Source organism: Salmo salar, chromosome 14, assembly GCF_965601325.2.
Source record: "Salmo salar chromosome 14, fSalSal1, whole genome shotgun sequence".
Classification (NCBI taxonomy): Eukaryota; Metazoa; Chordata; class Actinopteri; order Salmoniformes; family Salmonidae; genus Salmo; species Salmo salar.
The window spans coordinates 1,460,214-1,472,687 of record NC_138304.1 but is presented as its reverse complement, the minus strand read 5'-3'; the positions used below and the strand labels follow the sequence as shown (position 1 = coordinate 1,472,687).

The 12,474-nt window shown below is 42.4% G+C and overlaps 1 protein-coding gene across 2 annotated transcripts in view; it reads left to right on the top strand.

Annotated features, from left to right (window-relative positions):
• The window catches only part of klhl18 (kelch-like family member 18), a 99,251-nt gene that overhangs the window by 31,814 nt on the left and 54,963 nt on the right, over positions 1–12,474 (top strand). For both annotated transcript variants that reach the window (XM_045693786.2, XM_045693785.2), the window contains one exon: positions 4,100–4,260. In XM_045693786.2, the coding sequence (XP_045549742.1) occupies positions 4,100–4,260 (161 nt within the window). The remainder of the gene's footprint in view (positions 1–4,099; positions 4,261–12,474) is intronic.

Sequence of the window (12,474 nt, the reverse complement as noted above, 5' to 3'; positions counted from 1 at the left end):
AAAATCTAAAAAAGTTATATTTACATTCATAGAAACGTCAAACGATGTATAGCATCAATCTTTAGGGCCTTTTTAACAGAAAACTTCAATAATATTCCAACCGGACGATTCCAATGTCTTGAAAAATGTAATGGAACACAGCTAACTCCCACGTGAAAGCACGCCAATGAAGTCATGTCCTTTCCTGAGTCAACTACTTCCAACTTCCTTTGTTCGTTCTCTGTTTACCATAGAAGCCTGGAACAACTTTCTAAAGACTGTTGACATCTAGTGGAAGTCTTAGGAATTGCAAAATGAACCCTAAGTCACTGTATACTGTAAAGGCAATCACTTGAAAAAACCACAACCTCAGATTTCCCACTTTCTGGTTGGATTTTTGTCAGGGTTTTGCCTGCCATATGAGTTCTGTTATACTCAGACATCATTCAAAGTTTTAGAAACTTCAGAGTGTTTTCTATCCAAATCTACTAATTATATGCATATCCTACCTTCTGAGCCTAAATAGCAGGGAGTATACTTTGGGCACACTTTTCATCCGGACGTGAAAATAGCGCCCTCAATCCATAAGAAGTTAAGCTATTTCTGCTTACCTGTCCTGTTTCTGATTACCTGGCTTCCAGCTAACGTCACCCCGTATCTTGCCCGGCTTCTCCGTTGAGTAGCAGTGTGGAGTAGCTAGCTAGCTAGCTAGCTACTTCCCCCCGGGTATTCCAGCTTGTTTTCGCCCATCCGATCTAAACAAATGTCGACAGGTTAACCGACCAAGTCGTCATAGCACGGGGAGGGAAAGCAGCGCAAGCCTAGCAAGCCTTTCCCCTGCAGTTGCAGCCATTTCGTGTCCCAGTCTGATTCACATTGCTTTCAGCTGGGCCCCGGTGTCCTTAAACATAGATCATGGTAGGCCTCGTTCTTGCTCGAGGAAGACGTTGCGAACAAAATCTCAAGAGGGACAGCCATCTTCCCCTCAAGCTCCCAGCATATTCGGAGGACGCCTATCTGTCCTGGGGGGCGGACCTTAAAGATGAATCACGAAGTGAGGATGACGGCATGTCTCTTGCTGCATCAGGCAGCGCCCTCTCTGACCAGGGGAGGTATTACGCCCCTGAGGAAGAGTTCATCTCCTCTGCTCAGCTTGTACTGCCCAGCCAAACTGAGAAGGGAGGGCAGGAGTCAATGGCTGATCTCCCCTTCTTCAAGCCGATCAGACGCGCTGCCTCCAAACTCGATCCTGAGTATTCTTCGTCTCCCACACCTACAGTACCAGTCAAAAGTTTGAACATACATACTCATTCAAGGGTTTTTCTTTATTTTGACTTTTTTTACATTGTAGAATAATAGTAAAGACATCAAAACTATGAAATAATCATGTAGTAACAAAAAAAAGTGTTAAACATCAATGTATTTTATATTTGAGTTTCTTCAAAGTAGCCACCTTTTGCCTTTGACAGCTTTGCACACTCCTGGCATTCTCTCAACCAGCTTCATGAGGTAGTCACCTAGAATGCATTTCAATTAACAGGTGCGCGCCTTGTTAAAAGTTAATTTGTGTAATTTCTTTACTGTTTAATGTGTTTGAGCCAATCAGTTGTGTTGTGACAAGATACAGAAGATAGCCCTATTTGGTAAAAGGTCAGCTCAAATAAGCAAAGCGAAACGACAGTCCATTATTTTAAGACATGAAGGTCAGTCAATCCCTAAAAATGTCAAGGTCTTTGAAAGTTTCAAGTGCAGTTGCAAAAACTATCAAGCGCTATGATGACACTGTTTCTCATGAGGACCGCCACATGAAAGGAAGACCCAGAGTTACCTTTGCTGCAGAGGGTAAATTCATTAGAGTTACAGCCTCAGAAATTGCAGCCCAAATAAATGCTTCAGAGTTCAAGTGACAGACACATCTCAACATCAACTGTTCAGAGGAGACTGCGTGAATCAGGCTTTCATGGTCGAATTGCTGTAAAGAAACCACTACTAAAGGACACCAATAAGAAGGGCCAAGAAGCACGGCCAATGGAAATTAGACCCGGTAAAAATCTGTCCTTTGGTCTGGAGTCGAAATTTGAGATTTTTGGTTCCAACTGCTGTGTCTTTGTGAGACGCAGAGTAGGTGGACGGATGATCTCTGAATGTGTGGTTCCCAACGTAAAGCATGGAGGAGGTGACATGGGGGTGCTTTGCTGGTGACACTGTAAGTGATTTATTTAGAATTCAAGGCACACTTAACCAGCATGGCTACCACAGCATTCTGCAGCGATACGCCATCCCATCTGGTTTGCGCTTAGTGGGATGATCATTTGTTTTTCAACAGGACAATGCCCCAAAACACACCTGCAGGCTGTGTAAGGGCTATTTGACCAAGAAGGAGAGTGATGGAGTGCTGCGTCAGATGACCTGGCCTCCACAATCAACCGACCTCAACCCATTTGAAATACTTTGGGATGAGCCACTCAAGTCACCAGTGCCAGGCTACGGATATGAATGGCATGGAGTTGTTGGGATAGTTCAGAGCCCCCCACCTCAAGACCTATAGCCCTCGTTGGGGTGGGTCAAAGCCACTGTTACCCCAGTTTAGTTATTTAAAGAGTTCCCATCATATCCAGGCCCAGGGGCAGAGGGTGATGGTTCTACATTTTGCCTTTTTAACCATCAACCTCTCAAGGCCAACCTTGTCCAGCCAACAGGCCTGACAGGTCCCCCGTCCCTTCCATGGGACAGGTTGCCCAAATACGCAGTTGCCCCAGAGGGCTCTCTCCACCCACCTATTCCCCTGCTCTGGGTTCCCCCGCTCTTCACAGAAGTCTCCCCCTGGGCAGTCTCCCCCTGGGTCCTGCGTTTCATGGGAGTAGTGCAGTCCACTGCACAGGGTGAAGCGGCCGTGTCCTCAAAGATGAGTGTCTCTTTTGGCCAAGGGAGTGGTACCTAGGGAGGAAGCTCACCAAGGCTTCTTCAGGGGGAGGGGTACACCCCGTCCTAGATTTATGGTACCTCAAGTGTCTGAGTGCGAATGCTAACGCATCGCATGCTGTTAGATTCTATTCGACCGAACGAGTAGTTCACTACTGTTGACCTCAAGGATGCTTAATTCCACATCAGTTTGTCCTGCACACAGGTGATATGATGTTCACCTTTGAGAGCATAGCTTAGGAATTTCTCACCTCCCATTCCGTCTATCCCTGGCACCACAGACATTCAGGAAGTGTGCTGAAGCAACCATAGCCCTAGTCCTAACCTACACCCGGGCTCAGGAAGCAGAGCACACAGCCCTCCTGATGTCGCACCTGCTCACCGTGGAGAGCGCAACAGCTTTTTGCCACAGCTTCTCAGTGTTTTGCCACTGCTTCCCGCTTGGCCTCCTCCTCGTGAGACTTCCAGCGTGCCCCTCTCTAATGCTAGAGAGACCCATCCCTCTTGATGCAGGGCTGCCCCACGGGGAGAATCATACGCAAGTTGGTGACAACAGATGTGTCACTACAGGGAGGTGGGACAGTTCACAAAGGGCATATGGTCAGACCATATCAATGTTCTCCAGCTCTTTCTTTATTTTTATATAACCTTTTATTTAAGGGAGTCCCATTGAGACAAAGGTCTCTTTTGCAAGGGAGCCCTGCATCACAAGACCAGTAACAATTACTAATTTAAAGTTAGACATAAATACTTCAAGGCGGGAGCACAGGAAACTCAAAAACAGTTGTAAAAAAACATGCACATTCCTCTCTAAAGAGGTCTTTGACCAAGTCTTCGAATTGCCCGAAAGGCACCAATGCATCCAACTGTAGGGTATTCTGAAGACATAAGTGAAGTTCAAAGAAACAAAAAGCCATCCCTGTGAGTGGGTATCTCATACTTCTATAGGTTAGTAATGATTTAAGTTAATGCAGGAGTTTTTGCGCAAGAGCTTTATAAATGATCAGACCAATGTTTTGACCTACGCGATACCAATGAGGGCCAGCCCACTTTCTGATAGAGAATGCAGTGATGAGTTCAACATCGTTCGCCTGTGATAAAACTGACTGTGCTGTGGTAAACAGCGTCTAACATGACCGGATTTGAATTCCTAAACTTGTTCCTAATCCTTCTGACATTCTGTGTCCCCTCATTCTAGGTGTTTGAAGCAGTTCTTGCGTGGGTGCGGCATGAACGCGAGGAGCGGGAACCTCGGCTCCCTGAGTTGCTCTCGAAGACCCGTCTGCCCCTTTGTCGACCCCAGTTCTTGGCAGACCGCGTTCAACAGGATGAGCTGGTGCGCTTTTGCCACAAATGCAGGTGACTGACGCTGTTTGTTGCATCTATGTTTTAATGTATGGTTGCTTTAACACTGCCTTCAGAAAGTATTCACACCCCTTGACATTTCCACATTTTGTTGAGCTACAGCCTGAATTTAAAATAGATTAAATTGGAGAGAAAAAATGACATTGGCCTATAGACAATACCCCATAATGTCAAAGTGGAATTTTTTTTCGAAATGTTTACAAATTTAATATAAAATGAAAAGCTGAAATGTCTTGAGTCATTAAGTATTCAAACCCTTTCTTATGGTAAGCCTAAATAAGTTCAGGAGTAAACATTTGATTAACAAGTCGCGTAATATGTTGCATGGACTTACTGTGTGCAATAATAGTGTTTAATATACTTTCTGAATGACTACCTCATCTCTGTACCCCACGCAAACAATTATCTGTAATGTCCGTCAGTCGAGTAGTGAATTTCAGACAGATTCATCCACAAAGACAAGGGAGGTTTTCCAGTGCCTCGAAAAAAGGCCATCTATTGGTAGATGGGTAAAAATAAAGAAAGCAGACATTGAACATCCCTTTGAGCATGGTAAAGTTATTAATTATACTTTGGATGGAGTATCAATACACCCAGTCACTACAAAGATACAGGTGTCCCTCCTAACTCAGTTGGCGGAGAGGAAGGAAACCGCTCAGGGATTTTACCATGAGGACAATGGTGACTTTCAAACAGTTAGAGTTTAATGGCTGTGATAGGAGAAAACTGAAGATGGATCAACAACATTGTAGTTACTCCACAATACTAACCTAAATGACAGTGTGAAAAGAAGGAAGCCTGTACAGGAATACAAATATTCGAAAACATGCTTGTTTGCAAATCTGATACAACACAACTGAGTACCACTCTCCATATTTTCAAGCATAGTGGTGGCTGCATCATGTTATGGGTATGCTTGTAATAATTAAGGACTGGGGAGTAAGAATAAAAAAAGAAACGGAATGGAGCTAAGCACAGGCAAAATCCTAGAGGAAACCTGGTTGTCTGCTTTCCACCAGACACTGGGAGATGAATTCACCTTTTAGCAGGACAATAACCTAAAACACAAGGCCAAATCTACACTGGAGTTGCTTACCAAGAAGACAGTGAATGTTCCTGAATGGCCAAGTTACAGTTTTGACTTAAATTTGCATGGCAAGACTTGAAAAGGGTTGTCTCCCAATGATCAACAACCACTTTGAAAGAACTTGAAGATTTTTTTTTTTTAATGGACAGATATTGTACAATCCAGGTGTGCAAAGCTCTTAGACTCACCCAGAAAGACACAGCTATGATCACTGCCACAGGTAATTCTAACATGTATTGACTTAGGGGTTCAAATACTTATTTAAATGTTTTCAATAAATTTGGAACAATTTCTAAAAACATGTTTTCACTTTGTCGTTATGGGGTATTGTGTGTAGATGGGTGAGACAAAAATATATTTCATTAACTTTTTATTCAGGCTGTAGCACAAAATGTGAAAAGTCGAGGGGTATGAATACCTTCTGAAGGCACTGTAGTAGCAGAACCAATTTTATTTTTGTATACTTTAATAAAGACACATGGCATGGACAAAATGATTGGCACCCCAGAGTACTTGTTTGCACAGCCTTTGGCCAAGATAACTGCAGACAAATTAATTTGCTGCACTTTCTTACTGGCAATTTGGCCTGCTCTTTAGTAGCACACTGCTGTAATACTTCAATGTTTGAGGGGTGCCCTCCACCAAGGGCTGTTTCCAGCTCTTGCCATAGTTATGGATGTGATTCAGATCTCGACTCTTCACTGGCCAGTCCAGCGTTTTCTTCTCAAACCATTCCAGGTTGCTTTTGATGTTTGGGGTCGTTGTCCTGCTGGTAGACTTCCAACCTACAACAGAGACACCGTTGGACACTGAGTTGAACATTGCACTTCGAAACACCTTGATAATCTGCTGATTTCATGATGTCTTGCACACGTTCAAGGCCCCCAGTACCTGAGGCAGCAAAGTAACCCCACAGCATTATCGAACCTCCCCCATGTTTGATTGTAGGGAGGGTGTTATTTTGTTTTTAATGTTTCGTTTCGTTGGTGGTAAACAGGAAGACCCCACTGCTGAAGAGACACGTGGTTTGATTCTGTGGTTTCCAAGGCACAGAGATGGCAGCCTTGGATGGTTACTTTTATATATTTATTCATTATTCACTCTTAATAGATTTAGGAAGCTGATTAAGAAAATATTACATTAATCTAGAAATGTTGGACGCGGAAGAATGGTATATTTGAGGATAATACAGTCCTATTAATTTAATGTTTTGATTCAAATTCGCTAAACAATAACAAACTATTCAAGAGGATGTCTTAATGGTCATCAGCAGGTCAAGACTACCCTGAGTAAGCAGCTTGAAAACATGGAAAAACCATAGACGAGACGGAGAGGTAGAAAACGCATTCACCTACCGAAAATGTTAGTTTGTCCTCTTGGCCGCAGAGACAACATTTTTCCTTATATTGTACACATTTTGCCATGGGAGAGAGAATATTTCAGTTTTAAAGCTAGTTCCCTGCATTTCTACACATTCTGGCATGGGGCTGAAAGAAAAAATATCAGTTTTAAAGCTTATTTCTGGCTTTTCTACACCTTTTGCCATGGGGCTGAGAAAAAATTTGCATCTTTAAAGTACATTTTCTGCAGTTCTACACATTTTGCCATGGCTTACGCTGTGTTCTTATGTTATCTGAGTGGCTCAAACATTATTTAAAAAAATCAATGAGTACCCCATGCCATGACATTTCTTGAATTTTTGATTCTCCCCGACTGTCTAGTTTTATTTTGGTGATTTGTTAGTTCTCAAATAATCGTATTTTTAAAAAAAATCTAGATCCATTATCTTTTCTACATTAGCTTTTAAAAAAAAAAATTATCATATATTTTGGAGTGGCGGCAACGATTTGAGTATGTGGCACAGTTGGTAGAGCATGGCACTTGCAACACCAGGTTTGTGGGTTCGATACCCATGGGGGACCAGTAAGAATAAATATGAAAATGTATGCACACAGACCAGAAACGTCTTTGCCGCCCTGGATCCAGAGATTCCGGCGCCTTCGTCCTTGATTGATTCCCAATCAAGATCGGATGCAGAGGTACCTGCGTCTTCGTCCTCGGTTCTGTCTCCCTCTCCGGTGGCTTCTACCTCGGGTTCAGAACTTCAGAGCTGCCCATTCAACATCACCAGCTGTCATCATTGGCAGCTCTATGGTGAGAAATATCTCGGTCCCCAAGGCAAAAACCCTGTGCTACCCAGGAGCACGAGTACAGGACATAACAAGGCTGCTTTCGACTGTTCTACCACAGATTCCGGGAGAAGACACTGTCGTAGTCCATGTGGGGTCAAACGACATCAGGATTACTGTAGCTCTGCTTGAGTCGCTTTTATAGATAACTTTGACCCCTTCTGGAAACAGAAGATACTCTACAGGAATGGCGGAGTCCATCCAAATCATCTTGGCTCCTGGACTCTGTCCACACATTTCAAGGCTGCGTTGAAACAATGACTGGTAAATGATCCAAGACCAGCTCAGTTAGTCCCTACCATTGTGACAATGAGATGTCATAATGCTGCATCAAATATACAGTGGGGCAAAAAAGTATTTAGTCAGCCACCAATTGTGCAAGTTCTCCCACTTAAAAAGACGAGAGAGGCCTGTAATTTTCATAGGTACACGTCAACTATGACAGACAAAATGAGAAAAAAAAATCCAGAAAATCACATTGTAGGATCTTTTAATGAATTTATTTGCAAATTATGGTGGAAAATAAGTATTTGGTCACCTACAAACAAGCAAGATTTCTGGCTCTCACAGACCTGTAACTTCTTTAAGAGGCTCCTCTGTCCTCCACTCGTTACCTGTATTAATGGCACCTGTTTGAACTGGTTATCAGTATAAAAGACACCTGTCCACAACCTCAAACAGTCACACTCCAAACTCCACTATGGCCAAGACCAAAGAGCTGTCAAAGGACACCAGAAACAAAATTGTAGACCTGCACCAGGCTGGGAAGACTGAATCTGCAATAGGTAAGCAGCTTGGTTTGAAGAAATCAACTGTGGGAGCAATTATTAGGAAATGGAAGACATACAAGACCACTGATAATCTCCCTCGATCTGGGGCTCCACGCAAGATCTCACCCCGTGGGGTCAAAATGATCACAAGAACGGTGAGCAAAAATCCCAGAACCACACGGGGGGACCTAGTGAAGGACCTGCAGAGAGCTGGGACCAAAGTAACAAAGCCTACCATCAGTAACACACTACGCCGCCAGGGACTCAAATCCTGCAGTGCCAGACGTTTCCCCCTGCTTAAGCCAGTACATGTCCAGGCCCGTCTGAAGTTTGCTAGAGAGCATTTGGATGATCCAGAAGAGGATTGGGAGAATGTCATATGGTCAGATGAAACCAAAATAGAACTTTTTGGTAAAAACTCAACTCGTCGTGTTTGGAGGACAAAGAATGCTGAGTTGCATCCAAAGAACGCCATACCTACTGTGAAGCATGGGGGTGGAAACATCATGCTTTGGAGCTGTTTTTCTGCAAAGGGACCAGGACGACTGATCCGTGTAAAGGAAAGAATGAATGGGGCCATGTATCGTGAGATTTTGAGTGAAAACCTCCTTCCATCAGCAAGGGCATTGAAGATGAACCATGGCTGGGTCTTTCAGCATGACAATGATCCCAAACACACCGCCCAGGCAACGAAGGAGTGGCTTCGTAAGAAGCATGTCAAGGTCCTGGAGTGGCCTAGCCAGTCTTCAGATCTCAACCCCATTAGAAAATCTTTGGAGGGAGTTGAAAATCCGTGTTGCCCAGCGACAGCCCCAAAACATCACTGCTCTAGAGGAGATCTGCATGGAGGAATGGGCCAAAATACCAGCAACAGTGTGTGAAAACCTTGTGAAGACTTACAGAAAACATTTGACCTTTGTCATTGCCAACAAAGGGTATATAACTAAGTATTGAGATAAACTTTTGTTATTGACCAAATACTTATTTTCCACCATAATTTGCAAATAAATTAATAAAAAATCCTACAATGTGATTTTCTGGATTTGTTTTTCTCATTTTGTCTGTCATAGTTGAAGTGTACCTATGATGAAAATTACAGGCCTCTCTCATCTTTTTAAGTGGGAGAACTTGCACAATTGGTGGCTGACTAAATACTTTTTTGCCCCACTGTACATGATCTTAGGGGCATTGGCAAACACAATGTAAGTAATTTAATTTATGTACCCCTAATTGCACCAAATACATCTGTTTATCCTACAGCTATTGTAAGCAGTAATCATGAGCCTATAAACCAGAGTTACACTGTTAGCACTGAGGCGGTGTGCAATAGTAGGAAGACCACTTTATGCAGCTCACTCTGCACTATCAGCTCAATTATAAATAACATGAGTAAGTCTACCTCTGATCAGCTTCCCAGTAAAGCATTAAAAACAATGAAGCTACCCAGAAAAGTGCTAAAAATAGCCCATATTAACATATGTAGCCTAAGAAACAAGGTCCATGAAGTCAATAACTTGCTTGTAACCGATGGCATACATATTCTGACTATCGCAGAAACCCACTTAGATAATACCGTTGCTGATACAGTGGTAGCAATACATGGTTATAACATTTACCGAAAAGACAGAAATGCCACCGGGGGTGGTGTTGCGGTCTATATAAAGAACCACATTCCTGTAAAGCTTAGAGAAGATCTCATGTTAAATACTGTTGAAGTAATATGGCGACAGGTTCATCTAGGAAGCTGCTATAGACCACCAAGTGCTAAGTCAATATCTGTATAATATGTGTGAAATGCCTGATTAATGTATGTGATATCAACAGAGAAGTATATTTTCTGGCTGATTTTAAATATTGACTGGCTATCATCAAGCTCCCCACTCAGGAAAAAACTTCAAGCTGTAACCAGTGCTTGCAACCTGGATCAGGTTGTCAGTCAAACTATCAGGGTAGTTACAAACAGCACATGAATTAAATAATCAACATGTATTGATCACATCTTTACTAACACTGCAGATATTTGCTTTAAAACAGTATCCAAATCCATAGGATGTAGTGATCACAATATAATGGCCATATCTAGGAAAACCATAGTTCCAAAGGCTGGGCCTAATATAGTGTATAAGAGGTCATGCAATAAGTTTTGTAGTGATTCATATGTTGATGTAAAGAATATTTGCTGTTCTGTGGTGTGTAATGAAGAGCAACCAGACGCTGCACTTGACGCATTTTATGAAACGACTTATTCCAGTTACTAATAAGCACGCACCCATTATGAAAATGACTATAATAACTATTAAATCCCCTTGGATTGATGAGGAATTGAAAAATGGTATGGTTGAGAGGGATGAGGCAAAAGGTATGGCAAATACGACTGGCAGCCCAACTGATTGGCAATATTACTGCAAATTAAGAAATCATGTGACTAAACTAAAGAAAAAGAAACTACACTATGAAACAAAGGTGATAAATTATATAAAGAATGATAGTAAAAATCTTTGAATGAAATGTTGGGGAAAAAAGCCAACTCGGCTCCTTCATTCATTGAATCAGATGGCTCATTCATCACAAAGCCCACTGATATTGCAAACTATTTTAATGACTTTTTCATTGGCAAGACTTAGGGAAACATGGGGATGACATGCCAGCAACAAACACTGACACTACACATCCAAGTATATCGGACAAAATTATGAAAGACAAGAATTGTACTTTTGAGTTCCGTAAAGTCACTGTGGAAGAGGTGAAAAAAAATGATCGTTGTTTATCAACAATGACAAGCCCCCGGGGTCTGACAATCTGGATGGAAAATTACTGAGGATAATAGCAGACGATATTGCCACGCCTATTTGCCACATCTTCAATTTAAGCCTACTAGAAAGCATGTGCCCACAGACCTGGAGGGAAGCTAAAGTCATTCCGCTACCCAAGAATAGTAAAGCCCCCTTTACTGGCTCAAATAGCCGACCAATCAGCCTGTCACCAACCCTTAGTAAACATCTGGAAAAAAGGTTTTGACCAGAAACAATGCTATTTCACAGTAAACAAATTGACAACAGAATTTCAGGATGCTTATAGGGAAGGACACTCAACAGGTACAGCACTTACACAAATGACTGATGATTGGCTGAGAGAAATGGATGATAGTGGGGGCTGTCTTGTTAGACTTCAGTGCAGCTTTTGACATTATTGATCATAGTCTGTTGCTGGAAAAACTTGTGCTATGGCTTTAGATAAGGACACTCAACAAGTGTTTACTTACTGACTTTATTGTCCCCATGGGGAAATGTTGTTGCAGCTTCATGTACACGTTTAAAGTGGCATTTAAATACAGGACAAAATTGACAATACAACTTTCATAACAGTTACATACCAATAAAACATTTTTTTTTTTAAAGACTAGCCTGCTGGCCTTAGAGTCGATTGGAACATTAGCCCGAGCTATTTAGGAGGGATATCACACCTGGCACAAATTATTGTCTAGTTCTGTTTTTCCTGCTGAGGGGTGCCCAATATATGCGCCCAGAGGGGAGTAGTTCCAAGTCCGGGAACAGAGGGTGGTTTGGGTCTAAAATGATTTTGTGAGCCTTGCGGAGGGCCCTGACCTTAAAGATCTCATCCAGGCCTGTCTGTTTGTCTCCAAGTACCTTGCTTGCTGTGGTGATAATCCTTCTCAGCATATTTCTCTGGCTGACAGTGGCATTGCCAAACCAACAAACAATACAAAAAGTTAAAATACTCTCAATGAAACATTTGTAAAACAGTCAGTATAGTACAGTCTACTTTAAAAGATCCCAGCTTTTTGAGAAAGTACAGTCTCTGTTGGCTCTTTTTGTAGATCAGGTCTGTACATTTACTCCACTGAAGCTTATTGTCCAAGAGGACACCCAGGTATTTGTATTCCTATACGGTCTCTATATTCTGACCTCTGATAGATGTTGCAGAGGTAGGTGTTGTACTCTTCCTGAAGTCTATGCACATCTCTTTGGTCTTGTTGGTGTTGAGGACCAAGTATGATTCCTCACACCATTCTACAAAGTCATCTAGGACCGGGCCATGATGTTCCTCGTCATCATGCAACAGGCTGATCAAGGCAGTGTCATCAGCGAACTTAATGAGGTGTCTGTCAGTATGGGAACTAGTATAATGCTATAATGTGGAT